Source organism: Podarcis melisellensis, assembly GCF_964234715.1.
Source record: "Podarcis melisellensis genome assembly, chromosome: 2".
In the NCBI taxonomy this organism is placed as follows: Eukaryota; Metazoa; Chordata; class Lepidosauria; order Squamata; family Lacertidae; genus Podarcis; species Podarcis melisellensis.
This window is the reverse complement of record NC_138529.1, coordinates 47,262,559-47,287,783: the sequence shown is the minus strand read 5'-3', so window position 1 is coordinate 47,287,783 and position 25,225 is coordinate 47,262,559. Positions and strand designations below refer to the sequence as shown.

General features: G+C 39.4%; 1 protein-coding gene and 1 long non-coding RNA gene across 3 annotated transcripts in view; one reads left to right on the top strand and one right to left on the bottom strand.

Annotated features, from left to right (window-relative positions):
- The window catches only part of SLIT3 (slit guidance ligand 3), a 396,000-nt gene that overhangs the window by 291,946 nt on the left and 78,829 nt on the right, over window positions 1-25,225 (top strand). For both annotated transcript variants that reach the window (XM_081899114.1, XM_081899113.1), the window contains exons 15-20: window positions 5,055-5,205; window positions 6,412-6,486; window positions 13,961-14,104; window positions 16,614-16,757; window positions 20,997-21,160; window positions 23,916-24,048. In XM_081899114.1, the coding sequence (XP_081755240.1) occupies window positions 5,055-5,205; window positions 6,412-6,486; window positions 13,961-14,104; window positions 16,614-16,757; window positions 20,997-21,160; window positions 23,916-24,048 (811 nt within the window). The remainder of the gene's footprint in view (window positions 1-5,054; window positions 5,206-6,411; window positions 6,487-13,960; window positions 14,105-16,613; window positions 16,758-20,996; window positions 21,161-23,915; window positions 24,049-25,225) is intronic.
- LOC309363150 overlaps window positions 1-25,225 on the bottom strand; it is a 413,995-nt gene that overhangs the window by 322,728 nt on the left and 66,042 nt on the right. The gene's annotated exons all lie outside the window — the stretch shown is intronic.

The window sequence follows — 25,225 nt, the reverse complement described above, 5'->3', positions numbered from 1 at the left end:
AGTTTGTGGTTACATAAGTTTGGAAATAAGTTTATTGCAGCAAACTTGTATGTGTGTATGAATGGATTGTGACACAGGTGGTGCTGTGGTCTAAACCACTGAGCCTAGGGCTTGCCAATCGGAAGGTTAGCAGTTCGAATCCCCGCAACAGGGTGAGCTCCTCTTCCTCAGTCCCAGCTCCTGCCCACCTAGCAGTTCGAAAGCACGTCAAAGTGCAAGCAGATAAATAGGTACTGCTCTGGAGGGAAGGTAAACAGTGTTTCCGTGCACTGCTCTGATTTCGCCAGAAGCGGTTTAGTCATGCTGGCCACATGACCTGGAAAAACTGTCTGCGGACAACATTGGCTCCCTCGGCCAGTAAAGCGAGATGAGCACCACAACCCCAGAGTCATTCGCACCTGGACTTAACTGTCAGGGGTCCTTTACCTTTACATTTTTATGAATGGATTATGTATACGCAGCACATTCTATTTACTTTTTGTGATATGAAAACAACAACAAAAGTGCATATGGCTACAGTGAGTAGGTAGAATACTGGAAATACATAGTTAGAATCCTGACTCTTATATATGGACCTCCCTTCAATATATTTGCACATTCCATGCTGGCAACTTGGGTAATGTACCACTACAATGTGTACAGTATGTAACCACTTGACAAATGTCTGTCTGTGCTGGTGTTTTTTTATTGTTGTTTGTACCCTTAGAACAGCCTTTCCCTATTGTCTGCTGAAGAATCCATCCGCATCTGTAATGGGACTGGTGCCTCTTTCAGAGGATTCTGGGGCAGATCACAGGGCACAGTGGCCTTCCCCATTTGCCTATATAAACTTGGAATGTGCCCTAAATTACACACTCCCCTTGCAACTGCATGTTATGGGAGAGATTTTCAAGGAAAGTCCCGTCCCCCCATTGTTGATCATCTTATTGAGGAATTTCTATTAAGTCTCCAAGGAAACTGAAAACCCCTTGTCTATGTAATCCTGCTAAGTAATGTACATTGTCCATTGCTCTGCTTTCCTTGATTTCTCATAAATTTTGAAAGTATGGTAAAATGTTCCTGACCATTAGGCAGGATGATGCAGACAATCAACGTATTGTAGACTAAGAGATCAATTTGGTCATCTGATTCCCATGTCTAGCTTTCCAAATAATTGCCAGTTGGTAAATGGTCTTCTTACCTCTAGCTGAATCTTGAAGTTAACTTTTCACTCTGCTGTTGCCTTCCACTGAGAGTACTTCAGTAGGTTGCCTTATTTGCTTAACATGCATTTGAAAAGTAAGTGGATCAGACGGTTTTCTTGAGTTTGCTCCCATCCCCTCCCTAGCCACCAAGAAAAATGGAATAGTCTGGCGTATGGGATTAGAAGGAATGGAGCTACATTTTTAGTAGATTTCAAAAATTGGTTTCAGATTTGTCTTTCAAATTAGCTGTTTTGACTAGCATAACAATTGAAACTATTACATGTGTAAATAGAAGTACCGGTAAAGTTTTTAAAAGTGATTTCATGGACCAGGTCATTGAAAGCTTTTATTTGAATACTGAAGTTGCAAAAAAAAAGGGGGGGGGGAATTTTCATGTTACGCTGAAGTTTTGAAGGTAATATTATATTCTGAGCCTCCTCTGCAGGGCTCCCCAACCTTGATTTTTATGATTTGCACATAATGCTTAATGTTGTACCTCTTGAATTGCACCATATCCACTTTAAGCCTCATGGGAACCTGCTGATAAAGTAATGTATGTAGAGATGGACGGACACCTATAACTGGTAATGTAACCAGATGGCTGGCTTTCACATTAGTTTCTATAATGGGAATAACATGATAGAGCAGCCACCTGTCCAAGTGATCTCAAGGCTCAAGTTAAGTAGTAAATTTCCTCTCTTTGGCAGTTGATTGCTGCTGCCTTACAGGTTGATGGGTAGCCTGGAGTACTTGATGGTGGCATGTGGTGTTTATCACTTTACACTGCATGGCCCCTAGATAATCCATATTTAAAATTTTAATATACACATATATTTATACATAAGCAGTAACCTTTCTTTTTCCTTACTGTTGCTACATCACCTTTACTAAACAGGAGTGTGCCCTTGCCCTGTCCATAGTATCCCAAATCCTTGTGCATAGGATCCAAAGAATCAGTGCCAATGGCCAAAGTATTAAGATGGCACACAACGTTTTGGAGTGGGGCACTGGGGGCTTGGAATCTGCTGGATCCTAAGACTTGCAGATCACCTGGGAATGGATGGGCAAAAACCAGTGGAAAAACCCTCCCACCTTCTGCCCCATTGATAGGAGCCAATGGGATTTGGATTGCTATGGAGGGTATGCCACTCCGCGCCTCCCTGGCCCTCCCCCCTCCCTAGGCATCTCACAAAATACCAAAAACATACAAATTACTCATAATGTAATTTCAAACCATAAAACCAAAATCCATAAAACATTTAATATCCAGTCATTCAGTGGATGAAGAAGTATTCAATGCAAAGCCGAGTGGTTTACATGCTTCAGTGTGTGATTGTTTGCATGCCTGTTTTCAGGGAATAAGCTATATATAAGGGGGTGGGGTGCAGGGTCTGTTTCTTAGATGAAAATACAGCTTTCTCCTTCCCCTGCCTAATCTCACTTTGCTCCATTGTTTGAAGCACTTTTGAACCAACTCAGCTCTGAAAGTGAGACAGTTTGGGAGTATTGGGGGGCAGGGGCTGAATGAAGCAGCACAGCAAGGCAGAGGAGGGTTTAGTTTCCCTCACCCATGCTCAGCTTTTCATGTAAAAAAAACAGCAGCCTCCATCTGCTGCTTTCTACATAAATGGGGAAGACACATGAATAAATACATATGACTTCCCCTGTCACATCTAGTTTGGCTCCAAGGCATGCATACTAAAAGTGAGAGAAAAGGAGAGGGAATTGTTTCGTTTCATTTTACATACCCAGCGTTCGTGATGGTGGTGTTATATTACAAGAGCTAATGTGTAGCCCATTTTCCTTTCTGTATCATAGTCTCATATTTGGTGTAATATTTATTAGTTTTCCCTGTAGCAGCACTTATTAGGTGTTACGTGATTTAAAGAAACCAAAGTATTTCTGAAGTAAGTAGGAAGGAAACTATTCCACTCCTATCTATAAAAACTAAAGAAATTGATTTAATTGGCTGAGGCAATTCAGTGCATCCGTGACTTAGCTGTGATTCAAACCCAGTTCTCACCTTCATTTTCAGCAAAAAACATTACACTGATTAACCCAGCACATATGAATGGGTGCCTGAGAAGCCTTGTGCATGTGAAGATGATCCTTTGATCAAATCTTTAAATCCTGTCCTATGTGTTTGATTTTAGCCTGATGGTGCAAAATTTAGGCTATAAACAAAATATTTAGATGTCATCATTTTGCTGGATACAGTAGAGATGAAAGATGTTGAGAAATAATGCAAGTGAGACCTGCAACAAAATGTTGCAGTGTCTCTTGTCCACTAAATACACTGATCCTGTTCAGGGTTCTAGCCAGTCATGCCCTTCTCAAGATTGCCAGAAGGTAGCTATAAGAAGCTCAAGCAGGTAAACCTGTGTGTTTCTCCCTTCCTTCTAGCTTCAAAAAACTTGTTTATGTGGAGCTTTCTGTGTGGCAATTTTTGAAGATGCGTATATTTTCTGTACAGCTCTGTTCTGTTTCCATTGCAGGTGCTAGTGATGTTCTCAAACTGGATCGTTAAAGCTAAAATTAATCCAAATCTCTGTACACAGATGCCAGCTTAGATTCAGGTTTTTACTGAGGACCATTTCAAACTCTTCTCGCAGTTTCGTTGAACAAACCCTTCCACGGACTCTCACTTGGGCCCCAGGTTATGAGTGCCCCATGGCATAATATGACGTTGTGACATCATGGCGTCACATTGCATCGGTGGCGCAGCGGCTCTTCTAAGGCCTTGTAGCATCTCAGAGATTACGTACAAGACATCACAAGACCTCTGAACGCAACTTCCTCTTTCTACCGGAAGTTGTGTTCAGAGGCTTGGCAGGGCCTGGGACGTGAGTTCTCAGGCCTCAAAAGGCCTCGCAAGACATTTGATGTGACTTCCAGTTTCTACCAGAAGTTGCATTGGAGCCCTGTGTTGTGGGTGCCCTGGCACCCAGGGCCCCCTAGATCTGGCGCCCATTATCCCTTCCAATCCTTTCCCTCCCCAAAATTATTCTTATGTAAAGTTATTGTTTTCAGATAAATGAATTTGACACTGGGAAATCAGTGTTCCAATTGCAACTGGCTTTTAGAGTCCTGGGAAAGTTAAGAATAATTAGGTTTGTTAGGATGGTTGGACATCACAAATTATTTCAGAGAAATATTTAGTTGTTTCCATAATTAACTATGAAGTGAGTGGGCAAATATTGCATGATTGGATCTGTGCTGCCAACTCTTTGATTGCATATCCATTAATATTTTGGCTGCCATAAGCACAAGGATCGCATTTAAACCTCCAAGTAATATTTCAAAAAAGAAAATAAAAGCTGAAAAGATTGATTTGCTGAGACTAAATAAAAAGGCATTTCATTAAAACAAGTCAAAGGGGGTCTGAGTTGTAGTACAATATCAGGCTGAAGTAGGCAATTCTTCCTAAATATACACAGTACCAATCATGATTAAAGTAGAAACGTTTGCAAGTCATGTTACTTTCAATGCAGTGTTGTCTGTTAAAATATTTATCCTTGCAAAGCAAACTAGTTAGTTTTAAACATATATGCTGTTTCTAAGTGGATTGAATGCCTTATATTTCCGTCAGTATTTGTTCTAACATGCTATTTGGTATAGAATGGTGGATATTAATGCCACAACAAATACTTTCCAAACGCTGAAAAGATACTGGAATAGTCCTCTGAGAGACAAGGTAGTCCCTGATTTCTGGAACTACATTGGAGTGAATTATGCAAACCATTTCAAGCATAGTCTGGACTGATTCTTATGGACTTCCCTAAGTAAATAGAAATTCTCTCTTCTCCAACTCTTACTTCTGACAGTTATTTCATAACTAGCTGTTTACCAGGAAATACTTCTATTTTACAGGTTCAGAAGACTACAGGAGTAAGTTCAGTGGGGAGTGCTTCATGGACCTTGTCTGTCCTGAAAAGTGCCGCTGCGAGGGAACAATTGTAGACTGTTCTAATCAAAAGCTCACTCGACTTCCTAGTCACCTTCCAGAATATACCACAGACCTGTAAGTCTGGCACTTTTGTAAAAAAATATATATAATGCTCAATTATGAAAATATTTCAGTTGTTCCTTCCTGCTTTGCTAGCTGAGCTTATACATTTTCAGAGTTATCAAACTATAATGTGTGGATCTTGTAATGCAATTGCCATATTGTGGCCTGATATTTAGTGGTACTACTTTTGAGGAAATGAAAATCTGTCTAATACAGCTTTATGTATTAGAACAGCCATAGGCAAACTCGGCCCGCCAGATGTTTTGGGACTACAACTCCCATCATCCCTGACCACTGGTCCTGTTAACTAGGGATGACGGGAATTGTAGTCCCAGAACATCTGATGAGCCGAGTTTTAGAACATTTAATGTGTATCAAATACGGCAGTTTATGTTTTAAGTTAAACGTAAGTTAAATTAAGTTAAAGTGTTCAAATATACACTTTATCATGCTTTTGCATTTTTATTTATTTTTGTTATATTTATTTATACAAACTTAATGGACACCATGGGATATGGGTGGCACTGTGGGTTAAACCACAGTGCCTAGGACTTGCTGATCAGAAGGTCAGAGGTTCGAATCCCCGTGATGGGGTGAGCTCCTGTTGCTCGGTCCCTTCTCCTGCCAACCTAGCAGTTCGAAAGCACGTCAGAGTGCAAGCAGATAAATAGGTATCGCTCCGGCGGGAAGGTAAACGGCGTTTCCATGCAATGCTCTGGTTCGCCAGAAGCGGCTTAGTCATGCTGGCCACATGACCCGGAAGCTGTACGTCTGCTTCCTCAGCCAATAAAGCGAGATGAGCGCTGCAACCTCAGAGTCGTTCGTGACTGAAACTAATGGTCAGGGGTCCCTTTACCTTTACCTTACTGCACACCATAATTTTCAGAGGCTGTTAAAATGCAGTTTACAGTAGCATTTATATTCTGCCTTTCCTTCAAGAAGCTCAAGGCAGTTTATATGTCCCTTCTACACCATTTTATTCTCACAATAACGCTGTGAAGTAACATATACTGAGAGAGAGGACAGAGTTAAGGTTATCCCATGAGCTATGTGGGATTTTGCAGCTGGACCTCCCCAGCACTAATTGAGCATCTTAACCACTACCTCACACTGATGATAGCTCTTTGCAATTAATATATGTGTGACAAATTTACATAACATGTAGGTTCATCTGAGGCCTAATGTGTTTTATATGCTTTTACTGTTGTTTTTCATAAGGCGTTTACATGATAATGACATTTCTGTACTGGAAGCTACTGGAATATTCAAGAAACTCCCAAGCCTAAGGAAGATGTAAGTTAATCACTTTTTTATTTTTAATACCAATGTGTTAATACATACAATGATTTAGGCAGGAAGCCTTAGCACATTTACTAGGGAGTAAGCCCAGTTGAGCCCAGTGTGCTTTGGTAAGCATACAGGACGCAGGTAGCACTGTGGTGTAAACTGCTGAGCTTTGGGCTTGCCAATCGGAAGGTCGGCAGTTCGAATCCCCGTGACGGGGTGAGCTCCCGTTGCTCGGTCCCAGCTCCTGCCAACCTAGCAGTTCGAAAACACATCAAAGTGCAAATAGATAAATAGGTACCGCCCCGACGGGAAGGTAAACGGCGTTTCCGTGCACTGCTCTGGTTTCGCCAGAAGCAGCTTAGTCATGCTAGCCACATGACCTGGAAAAACTATCTGCGGACAAACATTGGCTCCCTCAGCCTGTAAAGCAAGATGAGCGCCGCAACCCCAGAGTCATCTGTGACTGGACTTAGCTGTCAGGGATCCTTTATCTTTACAAAGCCCTGTTGAGCCCAGTGTGCTTTGGTAAGCATTCAAAGGAGGATCTGACATATATTCACATTACCCCTGTGGAGGTAAGTTTTGATCTGTGATGCAGTCATTATTTTGCATCATGGGTTGTGCAGAATATTTGTATCCTTGAGAAAGGTATTACTCAAATCAAACTTGGTATATGTTTTAAAAGTTATGTCAAATTCTGTGGTATAGCAAGTTGGTTCTTGTCTGACCTTGCTGTTGAGCTTTCAAGGCTACAGTCACATCTGAAATGAATTAATAATGTGCTAATACTAAATTGCCTGTACCTGATGCCCAGGGTCAAAGTTAAAGGAAAACATAGAGGTTATATTTATGTATTGATGTCTCTTTTCCCCTTTTCCCATGTCCACAAATAGTGAAACATCTGGTGCTCACTATTCATTCCAGGCTATGCAAAGGTTCCAAGTTCCAAGGGTGGCTTGGATCGCTTTTCTCAGTTCTAGTCCAGCTAGTGTGTGTCAGATTGAGCTTTGTAGATCTTGGTTCACAAAAATAATGGAAGAATTTATATAGCTTTGTAAAACTGCCATAAAATCACTCTAATTTAGAGCTCAGAAACCTAAAGTAGAAAATATATCAGGATAAACTGACAAACTTTTGAATGTTGTGGTTAGTTTAAAAATATACATATACTTTGATTTTCTTTTTTTTCACTTAATTTCATGTGAGATTTTATTAATCTGGAACTGCAACTGTCCTTTCTTTGCATTTTGATTTTTAAGGAGTAGGGACAGTTGGACAGAGCCACATTGCTTTTCAATAAATATGGTGTGGAATAGCCATGTTCCTATTTAGCATTATATGTTTTATGAAGCAATAAATTATCTGTGTCCTACTCTTGGCAGAGGATAAGAATTGAAGAGTACAGGTGCAGTTCAGATGCCTGTATTCTGGCAGCAAGAGGTAATAGTGCCTTGCAGTTCATCATAAAACAGTCTCATTAAGATACACCATAGATGCCTCCAAGCAGAAAGCTCTCAAGTTTTTTTAATTACATTTTTAAGCTCTCCCTTACCTGTATGTTTTTTTGCCCCATGAGAAATAGGTTATATTGTGCTCCATATTGCAGTATTAAAGACAGACTTAAATTAGAAACCATTTCCTTGTGCACATGACTATTTCCTAAAAATCATGAATCAGGGTTGCTCTTGCCAGCTCCTGCTCATTGGAATTCTGAAACTAATTCAATTTTGTGAAATAGTGTGAAGCCCAAAAGCACTTCAACAAAGATTTATAATAATTTCATGTTTATCCAAAATGCCTCTAGTATATCAGACTCCTCTTTCTCCGTGTACTCACCTTTCCAACCAAATTAAATTAAATTAACCAAATTAAATGGTTTATTAGTCAAACAACTTATTTACTTACTTCTCTTCTCTTTCACCATGATGCTCACAGATTATTTCAAAAGCAAACAGAGAAATACCCCATCCATAAAATGGGTAAGAACAATTGTCTTCTCCACATGGGAGTTAGTGAATAATTCACAACAGTAACTTTTGCTAAGAGTTACTTTTAAAAATTATTATATATCTAGACTGGATTATTGTAACTCACTCTACGTGGGGCTGCCCTTGAGACTGACCCAGAAACTCCAGCGGGTGCAGAATGCCGCGGCGAGACTCCTTATGGGGTCTTCGCTACGAGATCATATTCATCCAGTACTATACAAGCTGCACTGGCTCCCGGTGGAGTACAGGATCAGGTTTAAGGTGCTGGTTTTAACCTTTAAAGCCCTATACGGCCTAGGACCCTCGTACCTACGGGACCGCCTCTCCTGGTATGTCCCACAGAGAAATTTACGGTCTGCAAATAAAAACATCCTAAAGATCCCAGGCCACAGAGAGGTTAGGCTGACCTCAACTAGAGCCAGGGCTTTCTCGGCCACGGCTCCAATCTGGTGGAATGCTCTGTCACAAGAGACTAGGGCCCTGCGGGACCTGACATCTTTCCACAGGGCCTGCAAGACAGAGCCGTTCCACCAGGCCTTTGGTCAGGGCGCAGCCTGACCCCCTCCTCTGGCAACCTGCACAGAATTTTGCTTGATGGTTGCCATTAATTTGATTTTAATTAATTTTATAATGAATGTTTTTAGAATGTTGAACTATTTTTGATTGTTGTTAGCTGCCCTGAGCCCAGCTTCGGCTGGGGAGGGCGGGATATAAATAAATTTATTTATTATTATTATTATTATTATTATTATTATTATTATTATTATTATTATTACTATTATTATATAGCCATTATATGCATTGCAGCAGCAGCAGCAGCAGGGCCAGAGGAGAAGCAAAAATGGCAGTAATCTCTGCGGGAGCCTGCACTTTTATGCTATGCCATAATTTGACCACTGTCAGTTAACAGGTTGGAATAGGCAGCCAGGATCCAATCACCTATTCTCATTCTAGAATTATCCTTGTTAATTGTACGTATAGTATTACAGTAGGACTATTACTTGCATGCGAAAGTGACAGTAGTGGTAGGCCCAGAACAGATGATGGACTTCTGTGTCATCTGATACAGTGGTACCTCGGGTTACATACGCTTCAGGTTACAGACTACAGACTCTGCTAACCCAGAAATATTACCTCGGGTTAAAAACTTTGCTTCAGGATGAGAACAGAAATCGTGTTCCGGCGGCAGGAGGCAGCAGGAGGCTCCATTAGCTAAAGTGGTGCTTCAGGTTAAGAACAGTTACAGGTTAAGAATGGACCTCCGGAACGAATTAAGTACTTAACCCGAGGTACCATTGTATTATGGCCGTTGCATCAGCACCAGCACTGCTTGTCAGACAGACAGAACAGTCTTTCCTCTCCTTCCCCCATGTGTTCTGGGGGCTTCCCGAACTCTCCAGGGCAGATTTGGGGGAGGTATTGGGGAGGCAGGTGAATCCTTGTTGTGCTAGCTGAATCCTTGCACTGGCTTCTGCAAGTGTCCTAAGATAGGAACCTAGGAAGCTACCTTATACTGAGTCAGACCATTGGCTCCATCTAGTGCAGCGTTGTCTGTAATGACTAGCTGAAGTTCTCCAGAGCTTCAAGCAAGCTTCTCTCCCAGCTGTGTCTGGAGATGCTGCTGATTGAACCTGGGACCTTCTGAGTACAAAGCAGATGCTCTACCTCTGAACTACAGCCCTTCCCCATAGTGTGGTAGGAGCAAGAAAAGATTGTGGGAGAGCACCTGGAAATAAGGCACTACTGTTAAGGAAATTTTTCAAGTTTCAGTTCACTTAAATTGATTTACCTACACCAGTCTGAAGATGTCAACTTTTATGCTGAAAATGATACGACAGTCTTCTTGATACCTCTGTATCCATTTTTTGGCCCTTACACTGTGCCGGAAGTAAAATCTGTTATACCTTAAAGCTTTAATATGGTGATATCTCTAAACATTAAATCTCTCCAGCTTTCCCCATTTTCTCTCTGTCCACTGTATCAAAGGAGGCAAAGCAATACCTAGATAATAAGACAACTTAAAATGCATTATTGGTATGCCATAACAGTATATATGGGGCAGCATTCACTTGGAGCCTTTGTCTGTTCTGTCAATAAGTCATGTGCTTAAGTGGACCCAAAGGATTCATTGACACAATTGATTTCAGGGTCAACTGTGCCTGCTTTTAAGAAGTCCCTTGGTACAAATTTACATGATAGCTCATCATGAATACTGAAAAGCCATTAGATGCTTGCTTCTAATGAATGTGAACTGCAAGTGCTTAGGAGGAAAAGAATATCTGAATATAATACTAGCATGCTGAGTGCTTGCTTGTGGAAAATATTTCATGAGCTGGGGGGTGGGGGAATCTCTCCTGTGTCACTGTTACATAAAATGTTGGCAGAACTTGGGAGTTTAGTGTCAATTCACAAACTACATTTTGCACATTATTATGTTACCTGCCGTGAAACACGTGCATCTGTGTGAAGCTATTTATTGTAATTTGGATTAGGCATTTCAAACCTGATCCATAATGTTAATCACCTGAACATGTCTTGCATCAAGTAAGGGTATATCATCTCAGCCTTTGGCAACTACAAGAAAGTTTCATTTGTTTCATGTGGAAGCCATCCACTAAATGCTGAATCCAATATTTATCAGCTTTTGGCATTCCAGTTCCAGTTCTTTCTTGTAGAAAGTCTCTTCCCCACATAGCAGGGTGGCTTCCCATCTTGTGGAAGAGCTTTCCATTTTAAAACACCCCTAATCTAGAGAAGCTATATTTGTGAAAGTTCTTGCACAATACTTTACACATTTAAACGTGACTCAGTAGAATTCTGTGTTGCAACCTGTATCTTCCTTACTCACCTAGTCTCCTGTACACAACATCTGTCACATTTACTGCTTTTGCATGTAACACTAAATAATGATTTAGCACTATGTGCATGAGCCTCCCACTAGGCCAGGTGGAGGACTTTTGACAAGTTTAATTTCACTTATGCTATACATCACAGCTTAGTGTTATGTTCAAACAAGGAATCCTGATTCATAATAGTGGGTAATTTAATGAGGCAGTTTCATAAACCGTAGTCTGAAGTTGCCTTAGGAAAGTGACCCAAAAATTTTCAAACCCAAATTTTTAGCTTGAAATTAATGCTAAGCAGTAAAAGTAAAATTAAGCTCCTTCCTCTTGGCTGCACAGTAGAAGAATGAATGACTGAATCTTTATTTGCATCAGCCATTGGCCATAGCAATGAAACAACGATACAATATACAAAGAACAGAAATAAAAAGTCAATTATATAAAATACATTTTAGAATTTTGAATCAGTAGTCAAATAGTGGGTCTTATTCTAATTGCCCCAGCTAAAAACCTTGCAACCTTTGAACAGTAGAAGAAGGGTGGAGGGGCAATGCATGCATCCTGACACCTCATTTGGGATTGTTTTGGCACATCCCTGCAGAACTAAATTATGATTTGGTATTACATGTTAACCAGGCCATTGCAATGCTGTACTGCAGTTGCTTGTGGAGGAGTCCACGGCATACCACTGACATATGTCCTGTACACTTTTCTCTCAAAGTTTTTTGGATCCAGGCCATTATGTGTGTGTTTTTTAACTAGAATAAAAAATGAATATTTAAAAGGATAGATTGAGTTGGAAAAATACTATTTAGAAAGAAAAAACAGGTATCTTAATTAGCCAACTTGAGTCACTGAACCGGAAAGCATGCATAAAGTCAAGGTTGTTCCTCCTCTGAGATTTTACAGGTATGGGCATGTTCTCATTATTCATACTGCTTGTAAAAGCATAGGCAAGTGTGACATGATCATTACTATACACAAATCGGTATCTGAACAAGGTACAGATACTCTGCCAATTTGAGGCTCACTATTGTGCAGCCTCCTCAGAGATACAATTAACCTATGTACTTGGTTTTTTTTTACTGTATATTTGCCCATATAAATAAATTTCACAAGCATGTGCCTGTGTCTGTTAAATGTAATGAGAATAGTGGCTCTAAGTGGCACTGATCATTAGACAAGAATACATGATAGCAGCAAAAAGAGCCCTTGCATTATCTGAAGATTTAAAAGAGATGCTTAACTAAATTTTCATCAGACAACAGCTCAGTACCAGATGAAATGCATCTGTCATAATATTGTTTCTAAGCTGTCTCTGACATTAAGCATAAACTCTAATCTCTATAGTATGGATAGAAGTAAAAAGGCATGAAGCTGCTGTAAGAGACGTGGCGGGGGGAAGCAGCTCATATTATTGTGGTTATTTTTGTGCTTTATTGTTGCCGCTGCTTCCTTCACTTATTGACTCAGACTGCAAGAGGGGTGATGGGTCACAAGCTGTGCAGCCAGGCTGTCTCTGCTGTTCAGTAGACAGAAACCAGGCTACCAGTTACTCGTACAAAGCCTAACCCCAGCCTTCAAAATTACTTTCACCCAATAATAACTATTACAAATTATAGACTTCTCATCACATACAAGCCTGATCTGTGCTGCTGGCATGTTCGCAATGAATTATTTGCAATTGTTGTCTCTTATAAGTAAAACTGAGTTTTATGGCTGGCTGGTGTATGTCCATCTTTAAGCAGCGGCTTAAATACATTTCCTCTCTCACCTATTGTCACATAAGCCCCTCTCCTCCATTTTTGTTTGTTCCTTTTTCCATATTTACTTCTCTACCTCACCTCACATCTTTTAGGACTGTAATTCAGTGAACCAGGTCTGTTCTGCATTTTACCATTTTGTGTACAACACTTAGGTTTGGGAATTTTCTGGTTCTTGTTTCTTAGTGTGGCAATGTAAAATTTTTATTACTTGCTTGCAGCTAGTCTATCAGAAAACACTACAAGGTTCTCCCTTAACCTTGATGGCATTATATTTTCTATACCAGGATTTACTAATCAGGAAATGCATGCTGACTTGGTTCAGGGTGAAAAGACAAGGAACCTGTCAACTGGAAAAACTTGCAGCTGCCATGTAAAATAAAAATAAAATTCTAAGCTTAATTAATGGAAATAGTTGATGAATTTGGGGTTTAATATTGCAGGGTTTCCTGGATTTTCTACCTGCAGTCAAACTTCAGGTGTTCCTGTGCGATAGTATATATATTGAACGTAAAGGCTTATAACCTGCAAAGAAAAACAGATTCTTAGGATGGAAGCAAACTTGGCTGCTATGCCAGCACAATGTCACCAGTTGGTGATGCCCTGTAATTAAAGGCAGATATGCTGGTAAACATATCAAGGAATTGTGTGCTAGTCCCTTGATTTCATGTCATGCATACCTTTGAAATAATGGGAGGTGTGATAAAAGTTGAAAATGAGGCCAGCTTTGACAGCAGGAAATACCTCGACTTCTATCCTTTTAATATATGTTATACCGATTGTTTTCTCCTTTCACTGTCCCGTACAAGCATGTCTGTATTTGTATTATAGAAAGCATGTAGCCTTCTTAAATAATATTGCCTATCTAATTTGTTTCCACTTTCAGAAACCTGAGTAACAACAAGATCAAAGAGATTCGTGAAGGCACTTTTGATGGGGCAGCAGGGGTTCAGGAACTGATGTTGACAGGGAATCAGCTGGAATCTGTGCATGGGCGAATGTTTAGAGGTCTCACAGGGCTCAAGACGCTGTAAGTATAAAACATTTTTTATTTTGGTGGGGAAAGGGGACAGAGGAAAGAAACAACTGTTATCTATTGGCTGATTGATCACTTATACTGTGAATCACTGATGCAGTAAATCAGTGCTCCTGGTTTTGACAGCAGCCATTTTGGGAACATGACTTAATATTTAATACTTTGCATATGCATAGATCTGTGCTAAATCCCTAATCTAATCTGTTAGTAGTTCCTCTGTAATCTTTGGGTGGGTAATTTAAGTCTCTCTGACAGTACTGAATACAGTAGTACCTGGATTCTCGAATATAATCCGTTCCAGAAGTCCGTTCGACTTCCGAAATGTTTGCAAACCTAGGCGTGGCTTCCGATTGGCACAGGTGCCCCGGAAACAATAGCCGACAGCCACATCACACATTTGGCTTTCAAAAAAGTTTGAAAACTGGAACACTTACTTCTGGGTTTTTGGCGTTCAGGAGCCGATTTGTTCATCAAACAACTAAGCCGTTTGAGAACCAGGGTTCCACTGTAGCTGTCTAACAAACCTGTGCTACTTGTCTTAATAATTCCTTGCCCTATAAGAACAAGACATTTCTAATGTTCTAGAGCAAGCATACCATTTCCTAGTGTCGAAGGGCAGTTATCTTGTTTTGAAGACCTATCACAAAGTAAGGGTTGGTGCATATACCACATTTTCCCAGCACTGAAACTGCTCAGAAATCCTTTTCTACTTTGAGCTGCATTTTTCCCCTTCAGCTAGCTGTTGCTGTTTGGTTTGCTGTATGGAATGTGGTTGTAGAAGCATCATAGACCCCTAATGGATAATGATAAACAACACTGTTCTGAACTATCTTATTAGATAATTTTTTTAAAAAAACTACATTAGAGGCAGAATGTATATACTATTGTTGTATGTCCTGTGTACCATTGCAATGAAACATCTCATTCCTCTAGATCAGAAACAAGTTCAGAATTTGTCTGTAAATCTAAATCGCACAGAGGTGAACCACTACCTGGCTATGTAAAACTCCTCTGTAGTTTCAGATATTTCACTGTATTTCACTTGATGAACACACTGGACCTACAGGCATTGCCATTTATTTTATTCACTTATGTTAACTATTTATAGGCTGCCCTATAACAGAAGTCTGAGAACTATTTTTAAACTGTATTAATAATGATTATTTGTTTGAACTGAAGCTATATTTCTGAGTGGGCAGACTTTGGCTCCTTTAAGGCCTTAATGTGTGCTCTCCAGCTTCCCAGTCCCATTGCCTCAGAGACAAGGCCTTCTTTTGCCTCTCTGACACTGGGCTTTAACAGGGGCTACAGTTGACTTTTGTCTTTATAACACCAAATATATAATTTGGCCATGTGTGTACAGAAGCACTCTTCACTAATAGTGGTGGGCAGCTCCCCTTTGAAAATACAACAAAAATTCTGAACTTCATTAGAAAAGCTCATAAAAATCAAACACCAGGGGATCACTCCCATTTCTTTCCTTAATCCCCATAACAACCTTAAGCCCCCTAGAAAATAACTGTCACAACTTCCCTTCCCTACCGAACTTCTTCCCTTCCTGCTGCACTGCTGAAGTGAACTAAGGAGTGGGAGAGTAGGAGAGAAGTCTTCCTTGCCTACTCTAGCGCCCATAGGAGCCAACTCCAGGGGACCGTGGGTGTCAGGGAAGAGTTAGAGTTAGAAGTTTCCAGTTTCTCAGAGGGAGAAAGCTTTCCCCAAGGGGAGGGAGGAGAGCAGTGAATCTAATAGAAGAGAGCAACAGGAACAACAGTGAGAGACAGGCTGTTCACAGGAAAGGCAAGGATTAAGTTCTAGCTCAGATTTGGAGGAGGGGAGATACAAGCCAGCTCTAGTGAGGAGGTTACCGTTCGCCATTTTGAGTGGCTGGTCACGGAGAAGCAGAGCTCAGAAGGTATCTGAAATAAGTGACTCTGAGGAATAATAGTTAAAGATAAGAACCATTTATAAGATGATTTGTTAATACGCAATAAAAAGTTATAAAAGAACAAGAAGCGTTTGTGTGGTGATCTGAAGAGGACAATGACCAGTCCTGACAGTGGGTGCTTGGGCACCCACAATGATATAATTGGATTGTCAGAGAGAGTTAGAAAGAGACAAATTCTTATCTGTTTTAGTTTTGAATCTGAGCCAGAGAAGAAGTAGGGGTTTTAGTGATTATTTTATGTTTGAGATAACTGGCTTATGTACAAATTTCAGTAATTTTTGAAACATTTGAAACATAGGAAAATGCCTAACACCACGTCAGAACATTGGTCCATCTAGCTCAGTACTGTCTACATTGACTGGCAGCAGCTTTCTAGGGTTTAAGACAGTCTGTCTAGCTCTGTTTGGAGATGCCAGGCAAAGCATTGCTTTACTACTGAGCTACTAATATTTATCTAGCACATTATGCCTTTTGATTGCCTCGCCTACTCATATGGTGTCTCCTTCAAGTGCCCTCTTTCAATAAAGGAATTCTAATTCTAGGTTTAAATCATTTCAGGATGCTCAGAAGCAACATAATCAGTTGTGTGAACAATGATACATTCACAGGATTGAGCTCAGTAAGATTACTTTCTCTGTATGACAATCGCATCACTACAATCACTCCTGGAGCTTTCAATACACTTGTTTCTTTATCTACAATGTAAGTATTACTTTTTTGTCACTTTAAGTGTTGGATTTGGCTTATAAAACTAATTTAATCACATGAAAGCAAGAAAGATCAATATATTTTATTTTTAAAATTATCCAACAGCTGTTGAAGTAGATTTATGGTTGTGGTTTATTATTACCATTACTATTACTATTACTACTACTACTACTACTACTATTACTTAGCATTTGTATACTGCATTAGAATGTTTCAGGACTTCAGTTACTTTATCTTTGTGGTCCTTAGAATAACTCTGTAGTTATTAGGAGGTCAGCATAATCGTTCCATGTTGCAGACAGGGGCCTAGGACCAAGAAGCATCAGCTTACTTAAGAGAGACAGGTTTTGAAATTTCTGGTTTACCACTTAGTTTCTTAACCAGTACACATGAGCTACTGGTGCATAATCCTGAAATCCTCTACCTACTTACCAGAAAATAAGCCCCATTGAACTCAATGGGATTTACTTCTGAGGAGATATGTATAGCAATGCATTGTATATCTCAAAAATAAAAGTAAAGGCTCAAGCAATGACTTCATATCTGTTCTGGGACCAATTCTGATACATTCCTGTTGACCCTAAACAGGATATATAAATTGCAAAGGAGATTATTGCTGGCACTGAATGAATTCAGCATATGTTTATATGCTGGGGAGCAAGAATACTGCAGTGACAGATTCTTATACAAGGCTAATCCCTTATAATATGTAGTGCCAAAGATGATGATGATGATGATGATGATGATGATGATGATGAAATTTGTGTACCAACTTTCATCCAAATATCATTGGGTGGTTTGTAACTTGGAACAAAGTGTTTCCTGCCAAACCTACGCATCAGTAACACTTGTATAACAAATGGTTCTCCTACTAGCATCATGTGAATTTAAATTTCATGACTTAGATCCTTCAGGCCTCTCACTAATCTCTCTTCCACAAATCTTACAAGTTTTGTTCTGGTTTGCTTTTTCTGCATCCATTAAGGCCCTTTGAAGTGTTCTATTTGTATGCCTCATCATTCTTTACTTTAATTGCCACTTAAGAATGTTCACATTTCTTTCCAGTTTTTAACTTGGCAGAACATCAGTTTTATTTATTTTTCGCCTCACAGTACTTTTTAAGAATCACAGCACAATCCTAACCATGTCTACTCAGAAGTAGGTCCCTATTGAATTCAAATGGGCTTATTCCCAGGTAAGCAGGGCTAGGATTCCAGCCTTACGCTTCTCATTTTGGCTATCATTTTGGTCATCATTAACAAGGTGAATTAAATGCTTACTTCAGGCATGAGGTTAGAAGAGTTAGATACAGTTGGTTCATTTCTGAGATACTCATGCCATTTTGTTCATGCCAAGCCATCTGCAACCATATTTATGCATAGTTTGTGTGTCATGTGAATTAAAAGGGCACATTACTCACTTTAAAGTGTAGCTTGGACATTGCTCCATATTTGAATCATAAATAGCTTATTTTTCTTAAGTTCATTGGGTGATACACAGCATAGCTGAAGCAAGCATCTGATCGTGGGGCTTCTTCAACCTCTCCTCCCACTGCAGCCTCATGTGCCCCCAAAATCTGCTCCAGAGGGTTGACCTTCAGCAAAGCAGAATTTTGGGGCTCATGGGAACTAGAGCAGGAAGAAAAAACACCGAAAGCCCCATTGAGAAAGCAGGTTTCATTGCACTGTTAGGTTGGCATCACTGAATCTAATTCTGCTCTAACCCACTGAGTTTTGCCTAAAAATATGGCTAAGTGAGTACCACTTTTTTCCAGAATGGTATGCAGCCTGGATTTCAATAGTTAACTTGTGTTTTTCTTATGTAAGCCATAATAAAATGAAATATTAATCAACTTTCCAGAAGCCTCACTGCCCTACCTCTGTGTGAGTGACTCTGTGATTCTCATGAGAGAAAAATATGATTATCCAATTGTGTACCCTTTTAACTGTCACTGTTTGCAAATTGTAAGTCCGTTCTCTCATATCACAGTCAATGCCTTAACAATGCTGCACATTATTGTCCCTTTGATGATTTTCAGTTGTTTTCATTGAAAATAATTTTAAACAGTGAAGCTCTTTTACTGTCCAATACTTTCAGTGACATTGGCCATCATTATCCTGTTATAGACATCCAAATTGTGCTGTGAAAAGGAGTTTAGCTTTGCCAAGATATTAGTAAATCCAGTAATCAATTTATCTAATAAGCTTACATTAATCGTGGAAAGGTACACTGTAACATTAAAGTTGCAAAAGGCATTATCCATGTAACCTTAAATGGATACATTTTCCCAAAGGCTTAATTTGTGCTACTAATTTATACTACCCAAGATTTTGCAGTCAGTCAAGCTGTATTTTATGCAACTCAGTTACTAGTTCTACTTATATCTTTAATTGATTTACGACCTATTGGAGCTAGTGGGACTAAATTCAAATATATCAATTTAATAGTAAAGTTGATAGTAAAGTATCATTTAAAGACTACTTCACAAATTCCAACCTAACTGGCACACCTCTAACTGTAGCAAGCATGTTTTGTAAACCAACTTCGACACTTTTTAATGCAAGTATGATACGGAAATATTTCAAAATAAATGCTTGCTGTATTCATAAATAGCTTGTAACTGGAAAGAACTATTGGCCTACCGTAGTTCACAAAACAAGCTAAGCCAAAATGTAGCTTACTTAGACTGTGTAAATGTGTGGGCTCCTGGAAGGGTCCTGTTTACTCCTTTGTGTGCTGAGCAAAGCCAATATTTACCTTAGCAAGTTGTCCAAACCCAGGCTCTCTCCTTGCTAAGCACAAGCTATGACCAAAGTTTGGCTTAGCCCAATGCAGCACAGAAATAAAAATTAACCAGGGGAGAGAAAAGTGTCTGTGAATGCCTCTCTAGGAGCCTGCATGTTTGCATGTTCCCTGTAAACTACAGTTTGGCTTTCATGTTGTTCAAAGACATCCATTGTAGCCTAGTACAGGCAACCCCTGGCCTAGTAGCATAAGAAAGGGTCTTGAATGTTCAAAACCATTTTTCTCAGCTTAACTTGATGGGATAATAATAATAGTTATTATTTATTGTACCCTGGCTATTTGACTGCATTGCCACAGCCACTCTTGGTGGCTTCCAGCATAATATACAGAAAACAACAACAACACAACAGAACATCACACATTAAAAGTGGCCCAGTATAGGGATTTGAAATCCAGGGACCAGGTTGACATTTATTTTTTAGTTGTGGCTTTTGAGTCTGGCAGTCACATGCTCCCCCCTCCCCCCTTGTGATGTATTTGAGCTTATCTTCACATAACTATTAGAATCCCAGGATCTTAGTATGGCTGTATGCTGATCCCTTCCTTCCCAACCATTGGCAATAAAAATGTCACTGAAGTTTTATGCATTAATGCATTGCATACTGCCGGGCTTGAACTCTAGTAGTGGAATTACACCTGTGAGGTTTTTGTTTTGTTTTTTTTAAAAAATGTCTCTTACTCACTGCTCTTAACCTTACTTGATGGCACATTTCCGTTATGCTTTTGATATATGATGTGTACAACCAATTTTACTAATAAAAAACCCTGTGTTAGCCAAAAAGGATTTGGAAGACTTTTGTACACCATCAGTCAATATATTTCTTAACATGATTTGTTAGCTTGAATTCCTGTTAGCGTATAACAGCTGGATTGAAACTATATTGAAGTATTCTTTAACACACATATTAAAGGTTACCTGTATTTTATCACCATGAGGCAAATAGAAGCTTTGGGGGTGATTTAAAGCGGGAAAATACATAGGAAAGGGTTGAATATCTCCTTTTCCCAGCAGTACAGTACTGATCCAGTACTGTAGCTGTTGTTTTTTTAAATTAATTAAAAACAAATTGATAAGAGATCGTGTTCACAGATCTTCTATGTCATTTTTAGTTTGGCCTTTGGTACAAGCCAGGTAAGTGGCATGTTGAAACATATTACAGATTGACTACTTTCCTGCAGGCTGTGATTTGTCAGTGTCTGATCAGGACAACAGTAGTAGAGCATAGACAAAAGCGCATTGAGTGATGAACAGTTGCTTCCTGCTCAAATGTCTCATTTTTGAAAAGAAAATGCAGCCATTGGACATACAGCTTCCTTTGTAAGATAGTTAACAGACTTCATTTCCCTGACTGCCAATTTGCTTTTGAAAAATCCATCCCTTGATTTCTGCAATGACTGTCACTACATTTTACCTCATTTCCCATCCAGTAATTTGCTGTCTAATCCATTTAACTGCAACTGCCACTTGGCATGGTTGGGGAAATGGTTAAGGAAGAGGAGGATCGTCAGTGGAAATCCACGTTGCCAGAAACCATTTTTCTTGAAGGAAATTCCAATTCAGGATGTGGCTACACAGGACTTTACATGTGACGGTAAGAACAGTTTCTAGAAACAGAATAACGAGGCCCTGGCGCAGTTTGTGGTGAAATCTGGATTATTAACTATATCTTAAGTAGCTTGAAAGACCTGACCTATCGATAGGAGAACATTGCTATCTCAGTGCCTAATGCATCCAGAAATTTGGTTTTGGCAATATAATTCAAAATCCTTCCATCTTAGGCACCTCATTTTTTCACATTAATAGATAAACATGCTCTTACCTCTCCCCTTCAAACGTATTGCTTGGTGGAATTTTTCTTGAATTTACATCCTCATATGGACTAGTTTTCCCCAGTCTATTTGATAGTAAAGGAAATAACTGCTTTTGAACTGGACACCTGTATGAATTTTAAGTACTGTTTCATGGCACTACATATCTGCACTTTAAAACTGAGCATCTAGAAATAATAATAATAATAATAATAATAATAATAATAATAATAATAATACACCCATCTGTCTGGGTTTCCCCAGCCACTCTGGGTGGCTTACAGCATATGTAAAACATAATAAAACATCAGTAATTAAAAACTTCCCAATACAGAAATTACCAAAATACAACTTCTAGGTTGTTCAAGTTCAAGTTGTGGGGTTTTTTTTGGGGGGGGTGTTTTAAAAATGCTTAAAAATAAGCATTGCATAGTTGCATAGGGGAGAGCCTTAGGGCCCTCCCAGTGGGTTATCTGGAACCAACATTTACAACTCCTCATTTGTCTGCATTAATGTTACTTTATCAATGGAAATTATCTGTAAGCTATTTCTTGTACCTGATCCTATGAAGTTTGAAATTCATGTTCAAATAGAAGGTACTTCTGTACTAGTTGTGTTGAGAGGACAGGAAAAATCTGATGAATTTGGTCTCCCATGTGCATGCCTAAAAGCAGTTAAAATCACCAGAGGCTATATTTTTTGTTACAATGTTCAGTACAACCTTGTTTGAATTACAGAACATTCCAATTATTATAGGCCCAATTGAATATATATGCTACAAAATATCTCTAGACATGTGTCTGGATACCACAGTTTGTTTTTTCCCTGATGCTTTGTGAAGCCACATACTAGTTTGGGTAGAAGTCCATGCTTTAAAGTTCTTAATTTCAAAGGCTTAATTTTGTAACACTAGCCTCCTGCTCTCTAGTTGTGAGGTTTAATCTGTTTTATAAACTCTGTTTTATAGAAATCATCACCCATGTTGGAAATACTAGATATTTTTATGATTTTATGATTTATGATTTAGCTCATTTTGTTCCTTTATTTTTCATTGCACTTGTCAAAAACAAAAATCCTTATAATTTTTTAAAAAGGAATGTGATATACTCAGAGTCTTCTCTTTAACAAATAAATATTATCCATACCAAGCTGCACATGATATTGTAAAGCACGTAGTCTTCACCAAAATAATATACAGGAAAGACAGTTATTTCAGATTGGTTCATAGCTGCATATTCATCAATATATTGTATCATCAAATAGTCCACCACAAATAGAATTTTCATGTTATCTTGTCGTCAAGTACCGGAGAAGGAAAAAACTTAAACATGTAGCAGAATTTCTAAAAAAACAGACCAGAGGCAATTGTATTCCATTCAGCAGTGCTTTATTGGTACTGAAGGCAAATGAGCATAAATGGTCACAAATCCAGTACATTCAGGATTGGCACAGTCCATAAAAATCCAGTTCCAGCAAAAAACAATAAAACTTACAGACTTATAAGACTAAACCCTGTCAGTACAGCATACAAATAGAACACTAAAACAGACAGAAAACAGAAAGTAAGTGAGACCCAGACTCCTCCTGGTCTTAGTATTATAGTCAACTTGACCTTGACAGAAAGGATAACAAAACCAGTTTAAACCAGCTGTATGCAGCTTCCCAGAAAATTAACCCAAACATCAGAAACCTTCTTCCTGTTTCTCTCACATAGAAATAAACCTTCTTTCACAAAGAGAAAAAACCTTCTAGAACCCTTTTGAACTAATCGGAATAGGAAAGATCTCTACACATCAGATCAATACTTTCTGTACTAAGAAATGAAAACTGACATATCTCACATCACATTAAATGCTTTTTTCAAAGTCACACATTTAGCTGCCAATCATGAAGAATACAGTAATTAAATAGACAAATAGAGTGAAAAAAGGGGTGTGTGAACCAGGCCTCAGCAATGTAACTAAGGGTGAATCCAACTTGTGCCCTTATAGGCACAGAATGACTTTTGATCCAGCATAGGCATCTGCTTATGGAAGAAGAAAGATAGAAAACTGCACTTGGCATGAAATGTTGCCTGAGCAAGATTGCATTTATTCCCCATATAGTGTTCAGAAGACACTTAAAATTTTACTCAGTTATTTATGATTACTAGCGAGATATCCAGGGACATCTTAGCCATAGTGGTGCAGGGCGCCATGGCACCAAGTTCTGGAGGGCACCATGGAAGAGGCGGAGGCTGGATGTGGTGCCTCCTGGCATCAGCTTGCTGCCCTTGCCCACCTCTGCCATGCCATGCCACACCCGGAGCCTCCTCCCTGCTGGAGAAGCCACCCTCTAGTTGCTGCCCACCCGGAGGAAACGTGGGGGTGGGGGGCTCCAGGGGGATCCTTGCACCACGGTGCCAGATATGCTTAAGACGGCCCTGTAGATATCACAGTTTTATAAGAGGTGAGCTGTTATTTTAGAAGTGAATGATCTCAGGTTCCTGTCATCTCTTTCTGACCTTACCTTTTTGCACTTTTCTCTCTCTCTTCATAGGTAATACTGAAAGCAGCTGTCATTTTTCTCCCCGTTGTCCAGAACAATGCACTTGTGTGGATTCAGTAGTTCGCTGCAGTAACAAAGGGTTACGTTTCCTGCCTAAAGGTGTCCCCAAAGATGTGACAGAACTGTAAGCCATATTTTCAAGAATTTCATGAACAAAAAAGAGTTGGCAATATAAATTAAATTGCTTGGGATGGGTAGCCTTCAGAAGGGCAGTTTTTTAAAAGACTAAAACACTGAGGCCCACCAACCAGCGCCAGATTCAAAATAGTGGCTCAGAGTATGGGTATAAATTTCAATATGAGCTCCTGAAGTTCAAGTATTTGGATAGAAAATTATCAAAGTTTGGGATTGGGACTGTTGTTTTGCCTTTCAGTCTCCCAAGTTCTTTATAGCATAGTTTTGCATTTTATTTTAAGTGTGGTGGTTACAGATTTTTTTTTAATGCCTCATTAGGAATGAAATACATCTAGAATGGTGTAATTTTGACAGCTAGGTCTTTTGCTACCTTCTTGTTCTTTCTGAATATATCAGGTGAAAGTTAAATATTGAATGTTCTGTGCCGCTTTTTCAGCAGGAAGGGAGCATGTTCACAATTGCCCACTTGAATGAGCTATTGAAAATGTATTCCCAACATAATCATTTGTAGGCTAATTATCCCTGCTGGTTGACATTTTTTAAAAAAAGAAGAAGAAGAAGAGAAACATTTGAAAGTAAAATGGGATTATTGACTCTGATGCTAATAAAATGGCTAAAATAACAGGCAATTAGATTAAATTATAAAGTAGATTTGCAAGAGGTGAGGGCAGCTTCTTGTTTGTATCTCATTTTAGAATGTGGTTTTCTGTGGAAAGGCACTAAGAAGGGGAAATTGGCAGCCAAGTGGTAGACAAGTGGTAGACATTTTCCCTGTTAGTTTCTCCATGTGAACATGTTTAGAATTCAAAATTGCTTGAAATATGTGATTTATTGGTTCTGTGGTATGTGAGGTGAGTTAGTGTCTGCAGAATATATCACTGAAATGTGAGGAATACCTTTTCACCATGTGAACTGCATGAAGTGTCATCTTCACTGCATTGGTGGAAGGCAGAAAATATCAGAGGCTCTGTTGTTTTACTCCTAAGGCTGCCAAGACTATCATAGATCACATGGGTGCAACTCAGTTTCAGATTTATGTATAGGTTAAGTAGGCTGAAGCATAGGGCCTCTAAATCTAGAGGGCCTCACCAGCCTGCCCACTCCCCAGTGCCGCAGTTTCCCCTCTCCCAAAATTTCAAACCCAAGACTTCATGCAAGGGCAGGGC